Source organism: Zonotrichia albicollis, chromosome 14 (assembly GCF_047830755.1).
Source record: "Zonotrichia albicollis isolate bZonAlb1 chromosome 14, bZonAlb1.hap1, whole genome shotgun sequence".
Classification (NCBI taxonomy): Eukaryota; Metazoa; Chordata; class Aves; order Passeriformes; family Passerellidae; genus Zonotrichia; species Zonotrichia albicollis.
In genome coordinates this window covers 2,740,156-2,766,114 of record NC_133832.1, presented here as the reverse complement: position 1 = coordinate 2,766,114, position 25,959 = coordinate 2,740,156, and the positions used below count along the sequence as shown (strand labels likewise).

At 50.3% G+C, this 25,959-nt stretch overlaps 1 protein-coding gene across 12 annotated transcripts in view; it reads right to left on the bottom strand.

Annotated features, from left to right (window-relative positions):
* Window positions 1-221: 221 nt before the first annotated feature.
* The window catches only part of ARHGEF9 (Cdc42 guanine nucleotide exchange factor 9), a 212,301-nt gene continuing 186,563 nt past the window's right edge, over window positions 222-25,959 (bottom strand). For 8 of the 12 annotated variants that reach the window (XM_074551322.1, XM_074551332.1, XM_074551328.1 and 5 more), the window contains 3 exons: window positions 20,321-20,564; window positions 19,546-19,614; window positions 7,209-9,739 (listed from right to left, as the gene is read on the bottom strand). In XM_074551322.1, the coding sequence (XP_074407423.1) occupies window positions 9,558-9,739; window positions 19,546-19,614; window positions 20,321-20,564 (495 nt within the window). In that variant the 3' untranslated portion in view covers window positions 7,209-9,557. The other 4 variants (XM_074551323.1, XM_074551324.1, XM_074551325.1 and 1 more) reach the window with 4 other exon arrangements.

The following is a 25,959-nucleotide window of genomic DNA, read 5'->3' as shown; positions in this document are numbered from 1 at the left end:
AGTTTGGATCAGCCTTTGTTTGTGTTTGTGCAGGAGGAGTGTGGCCTTTACCCCCCTTCACCTGTCACCAATGTGCCTTTTTATGAAAGGCCAAGAGAATCACAGGATAAGCCCAGTGCTGAGCAGGTTTCCCCCCTCTCATGGCTGTTATCTCTGGATTTTTGGCATTCCCTGAGTGCCAGCCACCCCTGTAACCCTGCTTCCACCCCTCCCTCCCAGGGACTCTGTGTGGGGAGTGGGATGAGCTCTGGGGTCAAGGTGGGCACTGCTGGAGCAGCCTCTGGGAATGGGCTCTGATTTCTTCTGCAGGAGATGCCAGAGCTCAGCCCCTGCCAACCCAGCCTGGCTTCCCTGGGCTGGGAATCCACAGTCAGCACATCCCAGATGGAAATCCAAGCACCCATTTCCCTTTGCCAGGGAAGTGTTGTCACCCCCCTGCTCCACAAACCCACCTGGGACCCCCACCCAGCCAGGGATGTGTTTGATGGAGCCCTGTAGAGGCTGAAAGCACTCAGCTGTGAGCAGGCAGCACAATCCAACTCTTTAATGGTGCATCCGCACAGGAGGAACGGGGGAACACAAGCCTGGGCCAACATTTCTGCTCCTCTCCATCCTTCTCCTTCTCCCCTAGCTGGTCAGCAGGCTGGGCATGGCACAGCCAGGGAGGGGCTGGGTACAAACCTGGGGTGCCACAGTCACCAGGGCCCAAACCTGGGGTGCCACAGTCACCAGGGCACAAACCTGGGGTGCCACAGTCACCAGGACACAAACCTGGGGTGCCACAGTCACCTGTCCCAGCAGCAGCAGCAGGAGATGCAGCAGGGCTGGGGCTTGGGGAGCTGCTCAGTCCTTGGCAAGGGCAGCCATCCCTGCTGGGCACAGCCAGAGCCCGTGGCCCCCCTGGCTCCCAGCAGTTATGGGTATTTATTGTATGAGCTCCTATTCTCCTTTCCTGGTCCAAAGATTCGGGATTTCCTTTGAATTGCGTGAAACCACCGCAGCAGCAGGGCTGGCCAGGCACTCCTCTCGTGCTGCCCTGGATCTGTGGGGGAGTGAAACTTTGAGGAAAGCAGAGTGATGGTCACATAGTCCCTGAAAAAGCTGTGGGACAAGGCTGGGTTAAGGCAGTGGGGACAGCTCCCCTTGGAGCTGCAGGAGGAGCGTGGCCTTTACCCCCCTTTACCTGTCACCAATGTGCCTTTTAATGAAAATCCAGGAGAATCACAGAGTCAGGACAAAGCCCAGTGAAAAAGGACAAAGCCCAGGGAAAATCCCTCCCAGTTCCCTGAGCACACAGCCCCACCCTGGTAACGAACCATCTATGGGGATGGGAGGGCTCCTGGGCACTGTCCCAGGCGTTGGTGTCACCTGGGTGTCCCCAGGGCCCTTTGCAGTGGCCATGGACACCAGCACAGCAGAGCTGGGCTCCAGCCAGGCCAAAAAATAAATCACAAATCAACTAAAATAAATCACAGAACACAAACAGTCTGGTTTAGGACAGATAAGGCAGCAAGTGACAGAGATTTTGACAATTGCACTATCAGTGCAATTTGCTTGTCTTGTCCTTTGCTGATTTAGGGCCGTGTAAAAACCAGGCTCTGTAAAAAGCACCCACTTTCTGTCACCTGAGCTCTGTGCTGTCAGGCTGCTCTTTGTTTGGCACAGAAAAAGCACAGTTTGGCTGCTGAGGAGTTAAACCAGAGCAAATGGCCCTTTGCTCTATCCAACATCCAAACTGAGCACAGAGGACTGTTGTGATGGCTCAAATGTGTGGAAAGCAATTCCACTCCAAGACGTGCTGCCATTCCTCAGACTCAAATCTCCCTGCACAGGAGAGACTGATGAAGGAAAAGCCATCAAATGTCCAGGTCAGCAGCACCAGATTGAAATGAAACCAGGCTGGGCAGTGCAGCTCTGCCCAGACCATTCATCTGGAGGAGCAGCAGTGACAAAGGACTCTGTGACACAGCAGCAGGGACTGACTCCTGTAAATGACTTCTTTGTTCAAACCTGCTGCTCCCCTCACATTTCTGCAGTGCTCAGGGTGCCAACCCAGCCTCTGTCAAACCAGACTTAAAGACTGCTGCTGTCTTTAGGATGAGGCTCCTCTTAAGTCCCAAACCACTTCCACCCAGCGCAGACCACACTGTGGGCAAGGGCCAGCTGCTTTTTGATCTCCTGTGACCTTGCAGAGGTTTGAATGCACATCCACACCCTCTGAGGATTTACTGAATAAAAGCTGAACGGCTTTTGTAAAGGTGAGCTAAGAAGAGAAGCAAATACACCAATAGATCCTGTAATTGCTTCTCCAGATGAAAAACAGAGAAGGAAACTTCTGTTCTGAAGTTAACTCCACTGGCCATGAAGGCAGCCTTGAGTGTCTTGGAGATGATTCTCAGAGGTTATTTATAAGTGAATTTAGTGCCAGGATTTGTGGTGGAAAACCAGATCCTAGCAAAAATGTGTGTCTGTTCCAGCTGTGAAAGAGGAACAAGGCCAGAGGGGCTCTAGGTGTGTGTTATGGGTCTGAGTGTGTGCAGAGCTCTGTGGGTGTGAACGGGATCTGCTTGTGAACAGAGCTCTGGGTGTGCAGAGCTTTGTGTGTCCAGAGCTCTGGTTGTCCAGGACCTGTGTCCAGTCCTGTGTGTCCAGCTCTGTGTCCATCCCCTCATGTGTCCCCAACTCTGTGTCCAGTCCTGTGTGTGTCCCCAACTCTGTGTCCAGCCCTGTGTGTGTCCCCAGCCGTGTGTTCCCCCTCCTGTCCCCCAGTGTCATTCCCAGCTCCCCCCCAGCAGTGTCACATCTGACAGGTGCCCCAGACCAGGCACTGATGATTTCCTTATGAGACATGTGTGTTCCTGCAAGTGTGGCACCTTTAACACGCTCTCCTGAATGCAAAATAAATCCTCCCCAGTGCTCCCTGTCTTGTTTTGTTGGTATCAGGAGAAGAAGAAAGTGCTCTGTGTCCTCAGACAACACACAGGCCACCCTGGTTTTGGACAGGGAGGGGCTGGAGGGAAATTTGGGGATGTGCCTTGGGGGGCTTCTGAAACAGGGAAAGCTTCTGAGCCATTTCCAGCCTGGGAAAGGGCTGAGCACAGAGATCTGTCAAACCTCCAAGAGGTGACAAACTCCTGTGACTCTGACAGGAGAAGGTGCAAATCTTCACCAGGATGAATTTTGCCTGGAGAGAGCTGGAAGAAAAAAGGATGTGAACATTAAAAGCATTTCAGAAATACCTTCTGTCTCTTTCCCGTAGCAAAGGTGGGAGGTGCAGACAAATAAAGACAGCTTCACAATTTGTACCTGCAGCTTAGGGGATTATATTTGTATTTAACAGCTCCTGTCCTTCCTTAGCAGCTGACTGTGGTACCCTTGGTGGACAGGGCTTGGAAACACTCTGAAAATGCCAATTATTCCTATTCCATCTCCCAGCATATGCAATTTCAGTCATTCCTTATAAACCAGCACAGATGGTGCATTACATGCTTTGGGATGCTGCCCTGCTGCTGCACTTAGTGCAGAACCTGGTGCTGCTTCTTAGCTCCAGAGTAATAAGAAAATGGATTGTTTGGGGTGGATTGGGATGTGTAATCCCTGCAGCATCACTCAGGCTGAAAATCTCATTCCTTAAAAAGCAAAAGCTGCTGTGTAACACCACGGACACACACAGGGATAACCCAGAGCTGGCTTTGCCATAGAGCCCTTCCCAAACACTCCTGCCATTCACAAACACATCCCTCACTCCAGGAGGAGCCAGGCCCACCCTGCCCAGGGATGTTCCCAGCTCTACACAAGTTCCTGTGCTCCAGGTGAGGCACAGACACACCTGGGCTGTCACCCTGGAACAACCCCAGCCTCCCCACAAGAGAAGGGGGTTGAAATGGGTTTCTTTGGTTTTGCTTTTTGTTTTATGCAAGCAAAGTTCGGAGCAGCTGAATGCTGGCTGGCTGGAAAAGCTGAAACCGAACGGATCTCACGGGAGGCAGAATTTGGCCATCAGCTACAGGCAGCAGCAGCGTTCCTGGCCATGGAGGGCTGGAAAAGCTGAGGGGGAAGCGATCAGGGCTGGGAAGGGCTGCAGGGCAGGGAAGGGCTCCTCGGGAGCCTCGGCGGTGCTGCTGTCCCAGAGCACACCCAGAGCTGGGTGCCTGCGCTCCTGCTCTGGGCCCATCCATCCCCAGCGGGTCCTGTGCTCTCCCGTCCTTCCCCACAGCTCCTTCTGCAACCCTGGGGAGAGCAGAACGTGGAAGGCTCTGCTGGCCTGCACAGACAGCGGGGTGGCAGCGCAGGAGCTCTCCGAGGGCAGGTTGGAGACGCAGTTTGGGTGTGCGGGCCCTGCTGTTCCCTGCTCCCCTCAGGGACACCCTGAGGGAAACAGCAGCGCCGGGAGAGGGGGCCCCGGCACAGCCCCAGCGGCCTCTCCACTGCAAGCAAGGCAAGCAAGAGATAAAGCTGGGCTGGGGGCGCTGCTGAAGCAGGAGGCAGATGGGAAGCTGGCATGTTTGAGGCTGCTCCTGAAGCTGCTCAAGGCGCGGCCCCGCAGGAGCCTTGGCGCCGCTTTGCCTCTCCTCCCTCATCCTCTCAGAGTTCCTTGGCCTTTGTGGGTTTTACTGCCCTGATTGCTTCCCTCGCCTGTGCGGGATGTGTGACAGAACCCTGGCCACTCCTCACCCCGACAGGGAGCCCAGAGCAGAGGGGGACAGGAGGAAAGTGCTCCCTGAAGGAACAATCCTGGCCGGGATTATTTCCATCACCCGGCCCCTGTGCCTGAGGGACATCAAGCACCGCTCCCAACCCCCTCCTCCTGGTCATAATGGCATTTTTAGGCTGTCTAGAAATACACACCTCACCTGCCTTACCTGGGAAGTGCCACTGAGGTTGCAGAGAGCACTTGGCTTTTCAGGGATAAACCCCATTCCTTGTCCCAGGACAGGACCCTCTGCAGCAGGGCCGAGTATGGCCAGGCTCCCTCCCCTCAGAACCCACCCTGCTCTGTTCCACTGGCTCCGAGCTGCTCCTGGGCTGCTCACAGCACACCTGGGATGCTGACAGCGCCCCTGGAATGCTCACAGCACACCTGGCCTGTTTACAGCACCCCTGGGATGCTCACAGCACACCTGGGATGCTCACACCACACCAGCACACCTGGGATGCTCACAGCACACCTGGGATGCTGACAGCACACCTGGGATGCTCACAGCACCCCTGGGATGCTCCCAGCACACCTGGGATGCTCTCAGCACACCTGGGATGCTGACAGCACACCTGGGATGCTCCCAGCACACCTGGGATGCTCACAGCACACCTGGGATGCTCACAGCACACCTGGCCTGTTTACAGCACACCAGGGATGGTCACAGCACACCTGGGATGCTCTCAGCACACCAGGGATGCTGACAGCACTCTTGGGATGCTCACAGCACACCAGGGATGGTCACAGCACTCCTGGGATGCTGACAGCACACCTAGCTGCTCACAACACCCCTGGGATGGTCACAGCACACCTGGGATGCTCAGAGCTGCTCACAGCACACCTGAAATAGTCACAGCACACCTGGGATGTCTGTCTGTCTGTCCCCTGGGGGCTGGGAGCCGGGCAAAGCAGGGACAGAACGGATTTAACCCCGTGTTTGATCCGAGCTGCACTCGGAGCAGCCCCTGCCAGGGGTTCTGTCCTCACCAATTCCCTCGGTTCACAGGAGGGCACACAGCAAGGGCAGGGGGATTTTGCCAGGACAATGCTACTTTTTGGTGGCACAGACTGTCTCAGTGGCCACGGGAGCTCAGCCCACCCATGCTCAGCCTTGGGAGAAGGGTGACCCCGCTCTGAGGAAAATGATGTAAAATGCCTTCAGATGCCTTTTCACTTCTTTTTATTTAATTCCATAAATATTTTCATAAGGCTCAGTGTCTTTACAACACTTTTTTAAACACTTTTTTTTTGTTTTATACACACAACTTTGACACTTGTTTGACAGGGTCAAACAGTCCAATATAAACAAAATAATAAAACTGGCAAGTGCGGATCAGCTGGGTTACCAAAATCCTTTTTTTCTTTTTTTTTTCTTTTTTTGCTCTTACTGTTAAAACCCCAAAAGCACTAAAATATCAGTATTTGGCTTCAAACTAGAATTTTAAAAACCTTTTTTTTTTTTTTTAAATTCTCTGCTACAAGTCCCTGTCGTCATAGTGCCTTTAAGCTCCTACAGACTCTTCTTTTCTTCTTAAGGAAAAATAAGCTTGGTGATGCCATGCAGAACTTACAATAGCTACTAAATATACATGTTCCCTGAAATGTAGCTGCAATGAAAAGATGACAGAGCATAAAGAGAACAAAACCAGAAACCCAAAGCACCACAGTGTACTATCAATAACATTGCAATGGACGGCTGGTGCCCATCCAGAAACTGAAACAAATTTCAAATATATTTCTCTATGTAGTATTTTCTATTTACAACTGTTAGATGCACCTAGGTTGGTTCTTGTTTGACTTTTTGGAGAGGGTGGGGAGGCGAAAGTCTTGAATTTAGATCCTCTGTTCTAGTGTCTAGGTTAAGGGTAATGCATGTCATTTACCTAGGGAAGAGGGTTTCTTTTTATTTTATATATATATATATATATAGATTCAGCCAGAGAAATACCGTAAACAGTTAAGTTTGTTACAACTCTCTTGTTTCTGCACATGGAATGGGAAGTGGGTTCCTCCTGTCTGGCATTGGAATGAAAAGTCTGTACCAGATGCTCAGTCAAGTCACCCCCGTCTGCATGGGCGCTGCTCCCAGCGCTGTCACACTCACGCTCCAGCCCTGCTCCCTGCTGGGACAGCCACAGCAGGGGCTCAAGTGGGACCCAGTGCTGGTTCTTCTTTGTGCCAATGCTCCATCTCCTGCAGCACCTTGGCAATTTATGGAGGGGGAGAGCTTTCTTGAAGGCCCGAGAGCCAAGCCCCTCGTCCCTGCGGCCGCTGTGCCAGCGCCAGCGCGAGCGGCGCTGCCCGGGCGGGCTGCCCACTTAACAAAGAAGCTGCGAGTCCAACAAGTGGCCTTGTCAGATCTTGATTTATGATGCAAATAATGGTGTGGCGGTGGTGTTTCTTTTTTCCTAGTGCTGAATATTTAGGAAGCATCTTCTCATAAAAATTATGGATGTCTCATTCTCACTCTCTGAGGCACAAAACAGTAAATGAACAGGCTTAACTAATGTGCTTGTTACTTGGTTGTTTTTTTTTTTTTCCCTAAGCAATTAAAAAGGCAAAAGGAGTAAGTGAAATTTTCATCAAGTTGACAACATTTTGGAATCTCTCTCTTTCTCTCTCTCTCTCTCTCTGCCTCTCTCCAGCCATTCAGAAATAGTAAAACATTTCAGTTAACTGACGAGAACCCATCTCATGCACTGCTTTAAATACCCACTCTGTTAAAGAAACAAAACAATATTTGCTATGTATCCCACATTAAAATCTAGCCATAAAAATGCAAAGATACAAAAGAGCATAAAAATAATTTCGGATATAAAATGGGGTTGCTTCCTACTTGGGATTCCTGGTGTTTGCTTGCTGCCTGTCACAGAGGGGCCACTTCTCCTCTCCAAAACACTAATCTGGCTTTGCTGGTTATTGATAGTTTCTAGATTATTCAAAAGTATAAGAGAGATTATTTTTGGATTTAAATAAAAATAATGCCGCCTTTGTGACATGCCCTGAAATAAAACAGGCTCCATGGAAACAATGAAATCACACTCTCTGATCTTCCCATTCACTTGGATTTCTTGGGGGCAAAAAAAAATAAAGCCAACAACAACAACAAAAAATAATGTATCTCCATGCTCTTTGTCCTGGGGTGCTTATGTGGTGGATCAGATTCCAAAGAAAATGACAAATACCCTGATCAATCACTTCGTCCCACATTTTCAAAGGAGCTTGTAGAACAGCTCTGCAAAGATTTCAAGTTCATCTTCTAAATCTGGTTAAACAGTCTCATTTGCCCTAGGAAAAAAAAAAATCCTCCTTCTGACAATGGTCTGTTTTACAAGCTTAACCATAAGCTCCTGCACTTGCAAACAAATGTACTTAAGGCTGAAATTGTAGGAAGGGTCTTTAAAAATAGAGCTGTGAGTCTCCAGAGGGAGAAAAAGAGAGAGAAAGAGACCTGGAGGCTTGGGCTGGTCCATGAGCCCCGGCCCACTGCCAGTGACACCTCCGGGGGACACAGAGGGGCCTGGACTGGACCAGCACCAGCTGGGACTGGGCACAGAAGCACGGCCACGCTGCCCAGTCACACCCACAGCTGCTGCCAGGAGCTCTCAGCTCCTCTGCAGCTCGGGCTCAACCTCAGCTGGGCTCTCCAGGGCTGGGGCGAGGATCCTTCCGCTAAGGGGGCAGAGCTTGGGGGAACCCAGAGTGGGGTGGGCACTGAGAGCGGCCACTTTGGGGCTCCCTTTTGGGGCTCACTTTTGGGGTCACTGCTGCTGCAAATGGCAATTAGTGCTTCGTTAGGTGCTGCTGTGCAGGCTAAGTGTGGCCAAAGGATGGGACCTTAGTTCCTGAAGACAGAAAACTGGCCGCTTGTCGGAGCCTCGGAGCCAATTTTCCTCTCTGCAATGGAGGCATGAAGCCATTGGGTTTTAAGCTTTTATCTTTGCGTGGAAAACAAAGATAGGAGTGGGCTTTTCAAGTGTCTCAGCTTGAAAAGAAAATAAATCAAAGTTAAGCCCACAGAAACAAAGCAAAAAGAAGAAAAGCCCCTGATTCTCTTTTCTCCGTCTTACTCCGAGTGTGAACAAATCACACTGAATTGAGAAAAAGACAAGTGCTTAAAAAAACGCAAAAGATGAACTGAGCAAAACCCATCCCTCACTTCCTATATAGCTGCTTGCCCTTCTGCTGGGTTTCACCTGCCCACGAGAGAACAGTTAAAGCCAGAGAAATACTGCGCAGCGGAGCGGGAGCACAGGGAGCACATCCAGACAGGCACGAGTCAGACGGGGATGCAGGACGGGGACAGCGCCCGGGCTGGGGACCAGGACAGCCAGGGAGGGACAGAGAGGGAGGGACAGGGAGCAGAGACCTCCCAGCACTCCAAAAAACAAACAACACCCCCCCATAAATAAAATCAAAGGAAATATACACCGATGTAGTCCATGAGGAAGTTCCATGACGGAGTCACACAAGCGAGAAAGCATTCTGGGATGCCAATGACGACTCGGATGGGAATGAAGGAAAACAGGAAAAAAAAAAAACCCAACAAAAAGAGATGTCCAACCAATGGAGTAAAATAAAATAAAACAGGTCACATGGTTAGAAATCATTGGTGCTTCCTAGTATCTAGTAGCAGATTACTTCCCAAAAACAACAAAAAAAGTTTTTGGTCCTTCTATATATATACATATATGTATATATATTATTATTTTTAAAATGTGTGTATACATATATATATGTATATATATTTAGTTGCAACAGTGCTTCTCCGAAAAAAGGTCCATCTATAAATATAATTTTATTTATTTTTATTTTTTAAATTTTAGTTCTTTTAAGTTAAAATTCTCCATCTCTCTAGGTATTATTTTTTGAATGGTGTTAACCTGCTGAAGTTTTGCCAGAATGGTGCCTGGCTGCGTCTGGGTTCGGTGAACTCGAAGACCTGGGACTGGGATATGCCATCTGTCACCATGTATTGTCCCTGATTTAATGGATCCTGGGGTGGTGGGTAGGCTGGAGGAACCGACTTGGAGTAGCTCACACCTGCATCGATGATTGGGGGGAAAAAGAAACAGATCAGTCAAAGAGCAATTGGGTCAATAGTCGTTCTTCGTCATGCTACTGCTCCTTACCACTCCTTATCGCTCCTTATCGCTCCTTATTGCTCCTTATCCTTATCCTTAACCAGTCCCGCACGCCAGGACAAGCCAGGCCTGGCCAATCTCCAATCTCAGTGCCTGCCTGACCTCTCGGCTCTGAGGCTGCCTCCCTAAGCCAAAGCTCCAAGGCTGGGACAGGATCCATTACTTTTGCTGGGCAGAGCTCTGCCCGCCCTCATGGAAAAGTCCTGTGCGAGGCAGGAGAGCCGGGACAGGCCCTGCCCCGCGAGGCCAACTCATCCTGCTCCCATTTAACAACTCCTGTTCCAAGCTCCTGCTCACCCTCCCTCCCAGCTCTCCCTGGAGAATGGCCTTGCCCCAGCATGCCCCACTGACCAGCCCCGAGCACGACCCCGAGCACCACCCCGCTCCGGTTCCTGCACAGAACGGAGCAGAGCTGCTGTGGAAGAAGCCCTACCCTGCAGGGATCCACCTACACAGAGGGCAGCTCATTCTTTAGAACACTTTAGGACTTTTCCATAGGGTTTGTTCTCAATTCACCAATCTGGTTTCAGCCCAAAAGCGGCCGCACACAATGCAGAAAAGGCTGAGTCTGCTCAATCCAAACTGGGAGCAATGGATGGACTGGCAAGGCTACGCTTTTAGGGCTGAGATGTTCAATTCCCACACAGGTGAGGCACAGCTCCTGTGCAGGAACAGAGAGAGGGGATGCTGCCCTTACAGCTTTCCCACGGAATGAGGGGGCTTCAGCATCCTGCTGTAGAGGATGGTGAGTAAAGGGTGACTGAAGTGGAACAGAAGGGATGTGTGTCACCACCAAAGCGCAGCCTACGGGGCACAGTGACACAGTCTGGATGTCCTTCCCCACAAAGACAACCCCTCCTTCAGCCTCGGGGCAGCGGGGCCAGCTGGAAACCATGACTCCAGGAAGGAGAGAGGAGCAGGGCTGTGGAGCAGCTTGCTGTAAGCTCTGGCCATCTCTGGATCATGCAGAACTGCTCTTCCTTCTGCAGGAGGGGGCCGTCGCCTCCCCGGGCTTTAACCACAGCAGCGAGGCCACTGTCCCCAAGCAGCTCAGTGTCCTCATCTGGACAGCGGGATGGCATCCCCCACCTACCTCACAGGAGGGTTGTGAAGCTAAATTAATTAATGTTTGTAAAACACTTTGAGATCCTCGGCTGGGAAGGTGCTGGAGAAGGCAAAATACGGTGATTAGCGCCCAGGAACCAGAGCAAGGTGTGCACAGCAATGCGGCTCCTACCACACACAGACACACCAGCGCTGGCCGGGCAGGACGGCGGCACACGACGGGCACTGACACACAGGGAAAGCCTCACGAGGGCACCCACAGAGCTCACCCACCACACAGCTGGGCCAGGTGCTGCTGGGCAGGCAGGGCCTCCTTGGGGTAGGAGCTAAGGCGTGACTTTAGGGAGGAGAATTGATTCGCTTCTCCCTGCTATGGAATTTACCAATGGAGGGTGAAAATGCTCAAAGATGGAGATGTCTTGAGTACATCTAACTGATTTCTCCTTCTTTACTGTATTTTGTGCAGCTCTCTGTCCACTGTAGAGAATAACCAAGATCATTCCTCACAGTGGGCAAAAACTGCTCTGTGATTCACATTCATTACCCTTTAATGAATTCATCACAATTAGCAGTTCAAAATTACTTGGAAAGACCAACCTGGAGATGTTCTGCATCTGTACCTGCATGCTGGAATAGTTACTCATCAAGGACTTCTCTACTCTGTCTCCCCAAGTCCTGTCTGCCAGCTGCAGAGCCAAGGGCAGCCCCAGGGCTGTGCTGGGGTCACACCTGGGCAGGGGCAGCTGCAGGAAACCTGACACAAATTCTGCACCACCCTCCTTGGTACAGAACTCCAAGGAACAGCTGGAATTTCAATCACTGTGCAACTGAAACCCACAAGGGCAGGGCACTGAGCTCCTCTCTGCCCTCCCATCCCATCTCCAGGCTGGCCAGTGTGTGGCCAGTGAGACCAACTGCAGGGGACAAACTCCAGCCCTGAGCCCATCCAGGAGTGTCAACCTTCTCCTACAGGCCAATTTTCCCAGCAGAGACTGGTGAGGGATTTTAGGATCCGTGGGACTGTTAGGATCTGTTACAGGTCCCTTACACGGCTAGAGTTGGGAAATAAATCTGCTTTGGCTCTGAGACTGACACAAATTACCTTAAAGGTAAACAGCCCTCGTGCCACTAAAATTACTCATGTTCTGCAACAGCAGAGCTGTGAATCTAAAGCTGCTACTGGGGGGGAACACAGAAATTGTTTTTAGCTTTGGAAGTCCTTGAAGCCACCTTGCTTTAGTGACATGGTCCCATGGCTTTGGCATCCTGTGGCTGAGCTCTTTACTGCCTCTAAATCAGTTTTGAGGATGGTGAACTAATGTATTTTAATGATGATACAAAATGCTAGGAAGTCTCCTGGATCAGCAAAATGCCGTGCACTTGGAAAGCTGAAGAAGTAGAGAAAGGACAGTCTGGCTGATGTCCACTGACAGTGATGGAGTTACTGCAAGGAATGGAACCCATAGTCTGTCTTCTCCAAAAGGGAAAAGGGCAGACTCCCCTGGCCAGATCACTTCTAAACCCCACTCAGTTCTTTCCCAAAATTCCTGAAAAATGTCTGTCCTTGCTGGAAACACACCCATGCACAGCTTGCCCCCTCCCTCAGGAAAGCAGCTCTTCCCACAGGTGTGTTTGTGTGGCCTGTGATCTGGGCTACTGGCATCAACATCTGGGCTACTGGCATCAACATCTGGGCTGGAGGAATGCCAAAAGCTCCTGGCTGGTTCTCCTGGCATAAGCAGCTGAAGGTTTCACATTTCTCTTGTTCCTCCAGTGGCCTGAAGGATCAAACGTGTGGATCTCAAAGACATGCACCCTCGTTGTGTGTGGGACATGCAAATACAACCACTGTGCTCTGGTCATTCCAGAATGCATTTCCTTGTGGAATTGTGAGACAGCACTTTGCCATAGCCTCAGGTGCCCCAAGAATGATTTCTCTGTTTTTTTTGGACACACCAGTCTTCTGGAGAACAGAAACTGGGAGGGCAAGATTCACCTAATCTGCACATCTTCCAATCCTGAGAAAGAGCAGTTCTGGAAAAGATCTGGCAGGCAGGTATTGTTCTGTTCTGCCCTGAAGTGGTTTGTTCCCTCATCAGAACTCGGGGCCATCGTGCAAAATTGTCTCTTGAGGGATATTTTTTTAATATGCAAAGCCATAACTCCGCTGCAATTCACCAGAAAGAGATGGGCAAAGCTCTTTTCCAAGGCAATTTTGGGCAGCGTGGCGAGTGGAATTCAAAGCACAAAGGGAAGAATCAATGGGTAAGGAATGATTTCCAGGCACAGCAGCCAAGTGCACCCCACGGGCAGAGCTGGAGCTCCTTCTGCTGGTTTGTGCCTCATTCTGCAGCGCGGCTGCAGCTGCACCGAGGGATCGCTCACAGGGCGGGGCTGCGAGAGCTGCTCACGACGAGAACAAGAAAATTCCCAGATTCATAATTTGGCTAGACAAAACTGGTGAGAGATGCTGCGCTGTCACTTGAAATCATGTCTTTTTATAGCACCAGGCAACGTCACTTGGAGCCTTTTGGATTTCTCAGCTCAGAAGGAAACAATTAAAAAGATTTAAAACTGTCTCGTTTTTCCCTTCTAGGTTGGGGGGGATTTTTCTGGGTTTTTTTTTCCAAAGTGTCTCTTCTCTTTGGGGTTCCAACACGATTTGAGCAGCACGTGAAGCATGCTGGTAACCCACAGGCAATCCACAGGGACTCGTGCAGACAGATCATCCAGCAGGACAATGCCCCTCCCCGGGCTCACACGACACAGACACGGAGAACACGCACATCTCCTCCACACAACCATGGAAACTGCCTTACAAGCTGCTTACTCCATCCTCCACCTAGGAGATTTCGGCTTATCCTTTGATCAGCAGCTGTTTGCCAGGCTTTGCCCCCACCCTGCTGTGCAGTCCCTTGGTGCTCATGAGCCAGGGCTGGGGAGGGGACAGTGACATCGCCACCCCTGCTGGCAGTGCTGCCTGAGGACCCTTCCAGCTCCCTCAGAGCTCAACAGCAACTTGCATCTTTCAGGAAATGCTCAAAACCCCCACAGACTCAGTTTCCTCCTGCATACTGTACCCCACACGCGGGGAAGCCATGGACACACCTCCAGCACTAATTGTTCTATGGTTAATTACTCCTGTCACAGCAACGAGTTTAAGTTAAAGGAAAGAGCAGAACTGGCTGGGAGGGTCCAGCCCTTTGCCCTCTTCAGCACATTTCAACAGAGGATCTCAAAGCACTGCCTGGGCCCCGTGCAGGGCTGGCAGAGGACGCTGTGTCTGGGGCTGGCTGTCCCCAAGGTGAGGATGAAGCTGGGAACAGGAACCCTCTGCCTCCCCAGGCACTCCTGACCAGCTGGATTTCCTCCTTTTACACCTCCCTGCTCAATCACACAACTCTCACTTTGCTGTACTTGCCCAGCTCCAGAGGAATTTCAGCGGTGCCTCAGGCACAGCTCCTCACACAGCCAGGATTTCTCTCCAGGCCCTGCTATTCCCAGGGATGGTGAACATGCCTTAGCTCCCTTTGCTAACCATGAACCTCCCTTCTCTGCTCAGGAGGGAGAGGGCTGGCTGCAGTTTGAGAAATGCAGGAGGAAACAGTCATCTCATGTCCTGATGTTCCCCAGACAACCACAACATCTACCTACACACACTGAGCTAACCTGACCTTCTGGAGTCTATTTATCAAGTCTGCTGCTGCAGCCTGATGTCATTAGAGCAGCCATTAAGATAATGATCCCTCGTGTGATAAGAAAAGCTAATCGAGGCAAGATGGAATAAATGATACTGGGGCTTTATCCATCAGAGCTGGGTGAAAAGCAATTCCTGCCATCCTGTGTTTGTACAGCCTGCCTCTCCTCCAGGCTGATCACACAGCTCCCTCCCTGGGCTTCCTGACAGGGAAGGATCAGTTCACACCTGGAATGCTGCTGCAGCTTCTGGGGAGCAGCTCCTTCCTAAAATTCCTCACCAAACACGAGGTGCAGGAGGATCTGGGCTCACAGACTTATTTCAGTGGGAATTTTAACATGTCATTGATGTCACCACCTTGGCTCTTCCCACGAGGGTCATTAACATCTCACCAAAAACTGCCCTGGGGGATTTGCTCAGCAAATGTCACCAGTACCATCCTCAGAGACCCCTGGATAAGGATTTATTCCTCATTTGCCTTAGCTGGTAGATCTGACTGGGTCCTGGGGGAGGCTGAGGATCCCAGCTGGATTCCAGATGCCATCAGTGGGATGATGCTCGTGGACCCACTGGTAGGGTCGGGATTTTACAAGAAATAGGGTAAACTCTGAGATTGTCCTGAATCTGTGGGGAAATACCACTAACAACACGATCAACTCCATTCCTTCACCTCCTGTGCTGCGAAAATAGGGAAGTGCCCCTGATTATCCGAAAATGCAAATGCCCCTCTTTGTTTTCAAGCACTTGGGCTGGGTTGCTCAGGCTCCCGCAATCCCCCGAGGCTGTGCCTACACGTGTGAATCGATGGGAAAGCAAGGCAGGGCCACGTCAATCTTCTCAGCAAGGGAGATGCGATAAAATGGGATTAAACAGCTGAGAGGAGCACGGGAGGGAGCCTGGTCAGCCCTGCCGGGGGAGCAGAGGTGCAGAAATGTGGGAAGTCAGAGAAGCTGTTGCATGTCTGGGTCAGGGTTTTTATGACAGAGTTGGCTGTGAGCTCTAGTGATCAGAAAGGAATAAATTAACAGGAAAATCCAGTGATTCAGAGGTGTTTGGTGACAGGCCAAGGCAGCTCATGCTGGCTGAGGATTTAACCCCTGCTGGGTCTGCAGGGCTCAGTGTTCACGGGCAGGTTTAGGGGCACATCTCAGGTGATGCTGACTGAATCTCTGCTTCCCTCATCCCACAGACCTGTCAGGGCTGAAGGCATCTCCTGGGGGAAGGGTGCATAGGGCAGGGAGAGGAGCTGGGTGTACTGTGGGGCTCAAGAGCTCTCCTGAGGTGGGAAACACCCCCAGCTCACATTAAGGTCACTTATTTAAATCTCAGCTGACATTTCCTTTTCCAGAGGTGGGCAATGGTGCTCTAAGAATGGAGTGTCCTTCCTGGAATTATCTCTAATTCCCTGACACCACTGGCTGGAGGCGGCTAGGAATATGAACCATGATCTCTTCTGTGGACAGGCTGGCCTGAAAGGGGCCAGATGTGGACAGAGGTGAGGATTAGAGAGGGAACTGTGTGTTCCTGCAGGCTGCAAACACCAACCCTTGGAGGGAGGATCCCAAGTGGCCAGGGAACAGAGGCCCGTCATGGAGAGAGGCACTCCACGAGCTTCAAATGCTCAGAAATGGAAAAATGACCCTGGATTAACCTTTGTCTGCACTAGGAAAGGACTGGAGATCCACAAGGGATCCATTCTGCAGGCAGGGACAAGCACGGTGCTGGCAGATAGGCCAGTGCCACCCTTGTGCTGCCCTGTCCCTTGGTGGGAGCCAGGCTCTGCACAGGACCTGCCAAGGGCTGCAGGGAGGGACTTTGGTTGTTTTCTAAGATAAAACAAATCAATTTCTCCTCTTACTTCACTATTTCTAGGAGACACCAGACTGAATTCTGTTCCCACACTGCCACTGAAGGGCAGAACCAAGAGGCAAAACCGTGAACAATCAATGCAAAAGGCAAACAGCAGCCACCAGCCCTTTTCCCTGTCACTGAGGTGCAGGGCCAGCACCACCCATCCCCTGGGTGTCTAATGGACTTCTAGAAGGCCAAAAATTGGTTTAATGCTGTCTTAAGGCACCTGGTCTAATATTGATTGTTATGTCCTGCCCAATCCAATAAGGAGTGCAAATCCTGGGATGCTGCCCACCATTAAGTGGGTCTGGCAGGGAGCCTGGCCCTGCACACATTGCTGGGCACACCTGGGAGCCACGAGGGGGCTGCTGCCCCCCACAGCACCCTCAGCTGGGCATCAAACACTTCTGAAAATACTCAGAGAGTGTTCTCACTTAATCACCTGGATAAAGGTCCTGGTAGTTTAAAAAGCAGAGTTTTAAGGTTTCCTCTCAGCTGCTCTCCCCCTCTCCTGCTGCAGCCAGCAGAGGTTTAAATGCCTCCTTCTCAAACACATGCCAGCCATCTCCAGAGCAATACTTCTGGGAGGTGTGGTACAACAGTGCATGAAATAAGCAGCAGTTTATACTATTTGAAAAATGTTTTTCTGCTTCACCTCTAACAAAGTTGATTGCATTTTCCATTTCACCTCCTTCACGGCTTTTCTCTCTTCCTTAAGTGTTCTGTGACAGGGGAATTACCATGGTTTCCCATTTAAGAGGTGCAGGGAACAAGTGAGATAATCTAGGAACAAGTCTGTAATAGTCATCCTGTGGCACAGGAGCTGGGCTGGCAGCACCTCGAGCTGTCAAGCCCTGCTGCAGCCACTGAGACCATCCTGCATTTAAATAAATAAATACATCTACTGAATTCAGTGACCTATTCCTCCTTCTGAAGGGCTTCCCTGCTTTTCAGGTATATCTGATGCTCCAAAAGCAGCTCCAAGCCCCTTCCCAAGGCCCTGCAGGAGGGCAGAGGCAGCAGCAGCAGCCCCTGGCACAGGCACACCTGCAGCCCCAAGTGCTGCCAAGGTCTTGGCACAATAAAACACTGTCAATATCTGTAAAATGCATAGGGCAAGAATTAAAAAATCAGTCACCAAAAACCAGCTCTCAAGGGTTTCCTCCTACCTCTCTCTTCTGAGCAGTGCCAGCAGCTCCCTGCTCTGGCAGCCTCATGCCTTTTGTTGGGTCTTGGGCACAGGACAAACCCCAGGGTAACAAAACTAAGAGTTCTCAGTGTCAATATTTAATTTAATCAACCTGAGACTGGGCTATGACCACCACAGTGTAGGGCAAAGCTTACAGAGCTACTACCATTTTAATTACCCTTTATTGTTTTTCAGATTTCACATCCTAAAACCAACCAGGCTGTGCTTAACTCAGGGCTGGGGTGTGACTGAACTTCTGTCTGGCTCGAGGACTTAATCCCATAAAAAGAACTGCCAGTGCCACAGCCTAGGCTCGTTCTTCACTACAGAAATGCTGACTGCTGGTTTAGGAGCTAATGAATTTCATAGTCCGAGAAGCCCAAGATAACAACCCCTCCTTTTTCATCTCAGAGAGAAAGAGAGAGAAAGACAAAGAGAGCAGACAGAGAGCAATTGCTGTGTAAGACACCAGTCCTGTCAGGCAGATTGTATTTGTCAGGATGCAAGTCCAGTGATTTACGTGGGAATACTGGCAGGCATGCTCAGGCACCTCTCCACTGTGTCACTTACTGGCTGAACAGTACAATTATTAATTAATACCGCTATTAATTAATAATAAAACGAACTGAACAGCAGCAATAATTGAACCTGGTTTTGTCATGGCAGTCATGCAAGTCAGGCTCTCTCATGGTGCAGCTCCACGAGCCCTGTGGATGCTCCCGTGCTGAGGGACAGACATGCAGGTGCTGAGGGGCTGTGACAGGGGACACTGTGAGGCACCTGGGCCTGCTCTGGGTGTGCACACTCTGAGCTTAGAACATCTGGCCAGGAGAGTTTTCAGAGAACATCTCAGGAGACAACAGAAGAAGTTAGTAGAGAGGAGAAGACTGATGACAATGGAGAGACACAGCAAAAACCAAGGAGTTCACAGCTGGCCTGGCAAACCACTCCAGGACCAGCAAAGCCAGTAGACAACACACAGGTGAGGCAGAAAGCAAAGAGCTCCTTCAGCTTCTGCAAACCCCCCAAAACATCTGCACAGAGCGGGGACCAACCTGCCTGCACCTGACCTGAGCCAAGCCTTGAGGAGCTCTCTCTAAACCCACTTGTAGGCCTACTTGTGCTATGGTACTTTGGTAACAAATCAATACATCCAAGACTGTGTGAAGCTTTGGAGAACTTGAGGAATGAGCTCTCTGACCTTCCCTCTGTGTTGAGTATTTCAAAACCTGTAGCTGCAAGAGTTATTGCAAGAGAGAATTAAGCTGGCTTTGGCCCGCTGAGGCTCTGCCTAACACCAGGCAGGGCACTGCTCAGCTGGCTGCAGCCTGCCTGGCTGGGGAAATGAATCTGACATTCCAGAGGTACAGTGTCTTTACTAAAATCCTTTATTTCCTAGAGTTGATGCTACTGTGCTGTCTTAAAAAAGTTACAGGCAGCCCCAGGAAAGAAGAGTGTCCCTTTCCTTTCCAGCAGCAGGAAAGGGGTACTCCCTCCCCAGTTCCAGCATTTTAGCAATTTTTTTTTCTTTTTTTTTTTTTTTTTGCTAATGGGAGACTTTGGGAATTAGCAGAACCTCTACACACCTCCGCACTCACTCCCATTTCAGCCTGAGATAAACAACTGAGATAGATTTCTGCCCCCAGGGACAGCTTCTGGACATCAGACTGGAGACACGAGATCAAATTCATCTCTGGTGCAGTTCCACTGGCTTTCAACCACCTCCGACCAGAGATTAATTTGGCCCACAGATACATTAAGGAAGGATACAAAGCACAAACGGTATTTGATATAAAAAGAGAAGGGAGGGGAAGTTGAGGGGATGCTGGATCCCAGCCCAGCAGGATTCAGCCCAGCCCGCTCCACCCTCACATCACCAGGCACAGAGCGTGTTGCCGGTTACCTTTTTGCTTACTGACTTTCTTTACTGTCATTGCCGCTTGCCGCTTTTGATTCTCAGAAATTTCAAAGCCTGCAAAAGGGAACACGGCAAACACAATTCAGAAGGTTGCTCACAAAGCCTCACTTCCTTTTGGGGAGGGGGATGCTCTGCTCTGTTTGCAAACAGGGAATGCTCTGGGTGTTCTAGTGAAAAGCAACTCTTGGATGCTCTGCGCTGTTTGCAAACACGGAATGCTCTGGGTGTTCTACCAAAAATCAACTCTCCCTTGGCCTCCTTCTAATCTCACTTGTGCAGGGGCTGGATGAAAGGTAAGATTAGAGCCATTTTTATTTATAGAGTGTCATAAATATGCCCAGTGCTTTAGAGCTGAACAACAAACTGAGCCTGGACTGACACTGGTCACAGTCAGTTTAGGGGCTGGTGCAAGGGAAGGGCTGTCACTGACTTTGCTGCCTCCCTCTGCATGAAACATCCCTAACCAGAGCAGGAGGATGCAGCCAGGAGACCCTGGAGGTGGATGGCCAAAGACTTCCCTCTCTCACAAACCCACGGAGCTCCAGGGTTGAGCTATGGGCAGAATTTGTTTATTGAGGGCCAAAAAGAACAGTAACTGAGCTGGAAAGAGACCTATTTATGACTAGGAGAGCAACCAAGGACATTTCAACAAGGTCAAACTGTAATTCTACCACAAAGAAAATATGGGCTCCTCCACACATTGGGGCTGAATTAAACACTACCAACAACCTCCTTTCAGATTCATTTCCACATTCCTCACCTATCTTTTCATCTTCTTTTACCATCTTCCTTTCTTCTCTGAAAGCTCTAAGCCATCGTAACTTCTCCTCCAGTTTCTTGGCAAAGAATAAGTGCATTTCCTCAGTCTCCTTGTTATGCAGTTTGAAGGCATTCTTCATGCTGACATTGAAGTCATCATCTCTCCCATCTTCTATATCCACCACTTCATATTTATCCATGTCTATGCGCCCTTTGTAATACAGGATATCCCTTCGGATCAGATCCTGCACAGGGAAAAGGAGACAGGGATGGTGGTGAGAAATCATGGAGAGCCTGGGCTCAGCAGGGAATTCCTGGGAGAGCTGAGGGAGAGAAAAAAGTGATGGTGAAACCTGGTCAGTCCTGCAGTTCCTGGAAAAGCTGAGGAAAAGAAAGAAATTATGGTGAAACCTGGTCAGATCATTCAGTTCCTGGAAAAGCTGAGGGAGAGAAAGAAGGGATGGTGAAACCTGGTCAGGTCCTTCAATTCCTGGAAAAGCTGAGGAAAAGAAAGAAGGGATGGTGAAACCTGGTCAGGTCCTTGCAGCCTCACCTCTGTGAACACGCCTCTTGTTGGCCAAAGAGGACAGACCATAGGCAGAGAGGAACAAAACACCATCCCTGAGCTGCAAAATTCAGTTTGTAGGCACAAAGAAATGCCTCTGAGTAGGTGCCATGTTCCAGCATTTCCACATGGGAGGTTCTGCTCCTCAGGGTGAGCAATGTGAGGCCAGGCCTGGCAGGGCCCAGCAGGCTGTGCACACACCTGGAGCCATCACTGCTCTGGCAGCACAGTCCAGATCTGTTTTCCACACACATTCCCACTCCCATTTGGGACTGTAAAACACTTTGAGATCCTCCTTCTGCTTGGGGCCCATCTCCCATTCACACACAGCTCACTGGTGAGAAACCTCCCTGATTCCCAGCTCAAAGCACTCCCAACCTGCCTCTGGTCTCATCCCACCCTGGCTTAACCTCTTGATCCAGCTTTTCTCTCCTTGGTAGTTATAACCTTTTCAACCAAACCTTTTCGTGCTCATCTCCTTTCTCAGTTGGTTATTCCCTGTTTTTCAGCAACAGCTCATTTCTCTGCATTGGGAAGGGAAAAGTAAATTCCCCATTGGCCCCACAGCTCTGTCCCTGTTATCTCAGATAACAGAAGATGATCATCAGAAAACAGAATGTTAATTCTCTAGTCATGGCCACACAAGGCGATTCAATTTATTTAAAACCAAATTCAGCAAAACAATTAAGATTTACTTCCTCTAACCACTCTCAAAAGTATCTCAATATTTAGGTATATTAAATCAATTTAAACTAAACAGCTTTGGATTTTTCAGAGTGCCCTAAAGATAAATGCTATGTCAAAGGATTCATTTGAGAGGAAAAATGAAGGCAATATACAACATTTATTTATTGAAATAATATTTAGCAGTGAGGCTTTTTCAAGATAAGCAGTAGGTATTATTTTATACAAATTAATCTTGGAAAATAAACTCCACATCATAATGATTTAGCAAACTTGCTCATGAATCTGTCAGACAGTATTAACTATCACAAGACTGGCCAGAAGCTCACAGGCTTTAAATCCTGACTCCTTCCTCTGGAATGCTCTGGGCAGCAGGGGAGGAATTCCATTAACAACTATCTTGTACAAAAACCTTCCTCTGGTGTAGCCTGAAATAGTGATAGTCCAAAACATAAGAAAAAGCTATTTCAGGCTGAATAGGCAACAGGAAACAATTTCAGTCTTGTCCTAACTTAGGCAATTGTTTCTTTCCCTCGGTGCTGTGGAAAGGCTGCAAGAGGCACATGGAGCTGATCAATCAGTCAATGCCACACATGGTGTCTGGGCCTTGTTCTCACAGAGAACATTTATCTGCACCACTTTCTCAAAAACACCTGACAGCAAAGCTCTCAGCAGCAAGGATGAGCTCCTTCCATCACTGCACAGCAGCTGCTCCCCTTCCCACTGCTGCTGAGAACTCCAGAACCAGCCCCAACAGACCACACTCCTGTGAGGATGGATCCAGTGCCCCTTTCCAGGCAATCTTCATGATTGTGGAGAGATCTGTTCATAAAGTATTCAGGAATCAACAGTCACAAGCTCTGAAAATCCCAGGCTCTGTGCACTGCTTGGGCAGGATAATAAACAGGACCAAAGGAACAGAGCCAGCCTGTGAACAAACCTGTGACCAAATCTCTAATCCTACAGATTAATAATTTCTTCATTTCTCTCATTTTTATTCTCTCATTTATCCCTGGATAAATTGGAACTGTTGGAACCCTGGATGCTGAGAATTTTAGAATTTTTGTGCTGTCAGCCCAGAAAGTTTAAAATTCTCAGCATCCAGGGTTCCAACAGTTATCCAGGGAAAAACAAGAGAATTAGAAGGAGAAAAATGAAGAAATTATTAATCTCCAGGATATAGCTTTGTTCACAGGCTGGCTCTGTTCCTTTGGTCCTGTCTATTATCCTGCCAATGGCTCAGCCAGGGTGACCATGGGCTGCTCTGCACTGGCCAGTTCTGAATGTCACACAAGATTATTTCTTGTAGTTAAATCAGGCAAGACAAAGAAAATACAGAAACCCCCAAAAAACCCTCTCAAAACCTTATCAGTGGGGAAAGGCCAAAGAAATGGAGCTGTTTAATGTAGAAAGGCCATAACTAAAGAGGAATGTGCTGTTGGTATTCCAGTATGTGAAAGCTGCTCCTCTTTTAAGGGGGTTGGTGATCAGTTATTCTCCATTTTGATTGTGGCTTGGCTTAATTTACCAAAAGGGAGAACAGGATTAGAAACTTGGGGAAAAAAATGTTTTTATCTACAAGAGCAGTTAAACCCTAGAACAGACAAAACAGGGAAGTCTTGGGACGGCATTCCTGGGGGATTTTCAAAAGAAGGTTAGACAAACATCCATCAGAGATGATGTGAGTGTGTTTAATCCTGCACAGGGAATAGCTGCTCTCCTGGGCTCCTGCAGCTGGATGGAGGGAGAGGAGCAGCCAGATGGGGCAGGGCTGGGAGCAGTGGGATGAGCAGGACCTGGGGCAGAGTGGGGCCAGCAGCAGAGCAGCAGTGGCACAGACCTGCAGCCTCTGCAGAGCACCCAGCCTGCCTGCCTGCCTCGAAAGGAAATTGATGCATCTGGGTCATTTGCACTTATTTGTCTAAATATGATCTTTTTTTACCCTACAGCTTCTACGATTTCCTTTTCTTCCCCTCACTGAGGTTAATTAAGCTCTTCTGAATAATGCTCTGCAGTCTGTTCACGTAATCTGTACTGAGGATTCACAGGGAGAAGATGAAGCCAAAAAAAGTGGTTTGACAGGAGCACAAAGCAAAGTTCTGACACGTTACATAAGCCCCCCACAGCTCTGCTCTCGGGTGCTGGGTTTTGTGGCCATGCTTGGGGCTGGCCCTGCCTTGGGACCTGCCTGGGCCACCCTCTCTGTCCCCACCCCACCACTGTCCCCTCCTGGAAGGGGGAAGGTGAATTCATGTAACTGTGCTTGGAAGGAAAGAAATCTTTGTGGCCATCATGAGGAAAGCAAAGCTGAGCTTTATTGGGAAATCTGGACACTGGGAGGAGCTCCCACAACCACTTATGCTCCTGTTGGAGTGGATTTAGACACCCTACAGGATTGCACCTGTAAATCACTGTTGAGTAGCTCTTTGTCTGCTTCTCCTGCTCTCCAGTTTTTGTCTCTTTTTTCTGCCCCACTAGTGCAGAGCACAGCTCCTTGTGCCTGGCACTGCCTGTGGGAGAGGAAAGCTCAAACCCCCCTGGGACACTCCAGGGAAAAAAATACAATAATGACAAGGAGGGCAGTCTGCAGTAAGCAGTGCAAAATGGCATCAGCAAAAGCCATTCAGGGTTGCAGCAGCACAGGGCACCCAAGGAGGAAAGGAGCCCTCCAGAGCCTTTCCCATCCCTGTGGCTTCCTCTGGATGCTCTCCAATGGCTAAATATCTTTTTTGTATTGTTCTGCTCAAAACTGCCCCAGCAGTGGAGGTGAGGCCACCCCAGGCCCAGGGCAGAGCAGGACAATGGCCCAGGACAGGGATGTCCCTCATGGCTCCAATCCTCTCCTTGGCCCAGCACAGGGCTGTCCCTCACAGCTCCAATGCCCTCCCTGGCCCAGGACAGAGATGTCCCTCATGGCTGCAATGCCCTCCCTGGCCCAGCACAGGGCTGTCCCTCACAGCTTCAATGGCCTCCCTGGCCCAGGACAGGGCTGTCCCTCATGGCTCCAATGTTCTCTCTGGCCCAGGACAGGGCTGTCCCTCACGGCTCCAATGTTCCCTCTGGCCCAGCACAGGGCTGTCCCTCATGGCTCTGGGGCACTGCTGATGTTCTGTAAAGCTGCTGGGGATGGAGGGATGACCCCTCCTGCAGCACAGGGCACCCAAGGAGGAAATGAGCTCCTGAGGGGACCTGGCCTGGTCCCAGAGCTCCATCCCATGTGTGCAGCATTCCAGGAGTTCCACATTCCCCCATTAACTCCTGAGTGTGGGGTGTACAGGGGTGCAGGGGAGGCCTCAGGCATGGGTTTGGATTTAGGATGGTGCCTTTTCTCAGGAGCTGTGGTTTACCCTGTGCTGGGTCACACTCCACTTCTCATGCACAGAACAAATCATCTGTGAAGCACAAATAGGGAAAGAGCCATTTCCAGCCTGAGTCATCAGATCCCTCTCAGGAGCTGACAGGACAGGAGATGCCAGCCCCAGAATCATCCATTACAAGCTCCTCACTGCATATGTGGGTTATTGGTGCTCCTGTTTATCAAACCCTGCATATTCCAGTGCCAAAGGAGTCTCACAATGACTCGAGGAGGGATTATGTGCTCTGAGGGCATGGATGCAGTCAGGCTCTGGGAGGGCAGCTCCTGGGGTTCCAGTGAAATGACATTCATCCCTCAGCCCTTCCCCATCTCTATCATGGGATAGTGATATTTATTTATTGTACAGATCAATGGGGAGCTCTAAGTAACCAGTGAGACACACTGGAGGGCTCTGGTGGTGGATCTCTAACAGCTCAGAGCTGTGTGGGAACAGCTCAGCATTCCCCATGCCTTGGGATCAGAGCTGCCAGAGCCCAGGGAAGCAGAGGAGGCCTGTGGGCAGCACAGCACAGCCCCTCCAGGCCTGAAGGGCACAGGGAGGAGGAGGAACAGGCAGCACGGTGACTCTTCCAACAGGGATCATCCCTCCATCCCCAGCAGCTTTACACAACATCAGCAGTGCCCTGGAGCCATGAGGGACAGCCCTGTGCTGGGCCAGGGAGAGCATTGAAGCCATGAGGGACAGCTCTGTCCTGGCCCAGGGAGGGCACTGGAGCCATGAGGGACAGCTCTGTCCTGGGCCATTGTCCTGCTCTGTCTTGGCCTGGGGTGGCCTCTCCTCCAGTGCTGGGGCAGTTTTGGGCACAACCATATAAAAAAGACATTTAGCCATTGGAGAGCATCCAGAGGAGGCCACAAGGATGGGGAGAGCATCCAGAGGAGGCCACAAGGATGGGGAAGGCTCTGGAGGGGTCTGGAGGAGCAGCTGAGGGCCCTTGGTTTGTTCAGCTGGAGGAGATTGAGGGGAGACCTCAGTGAGGCCTCTGCCATCCTCCCAAGGGGCAGCAGAGGGACA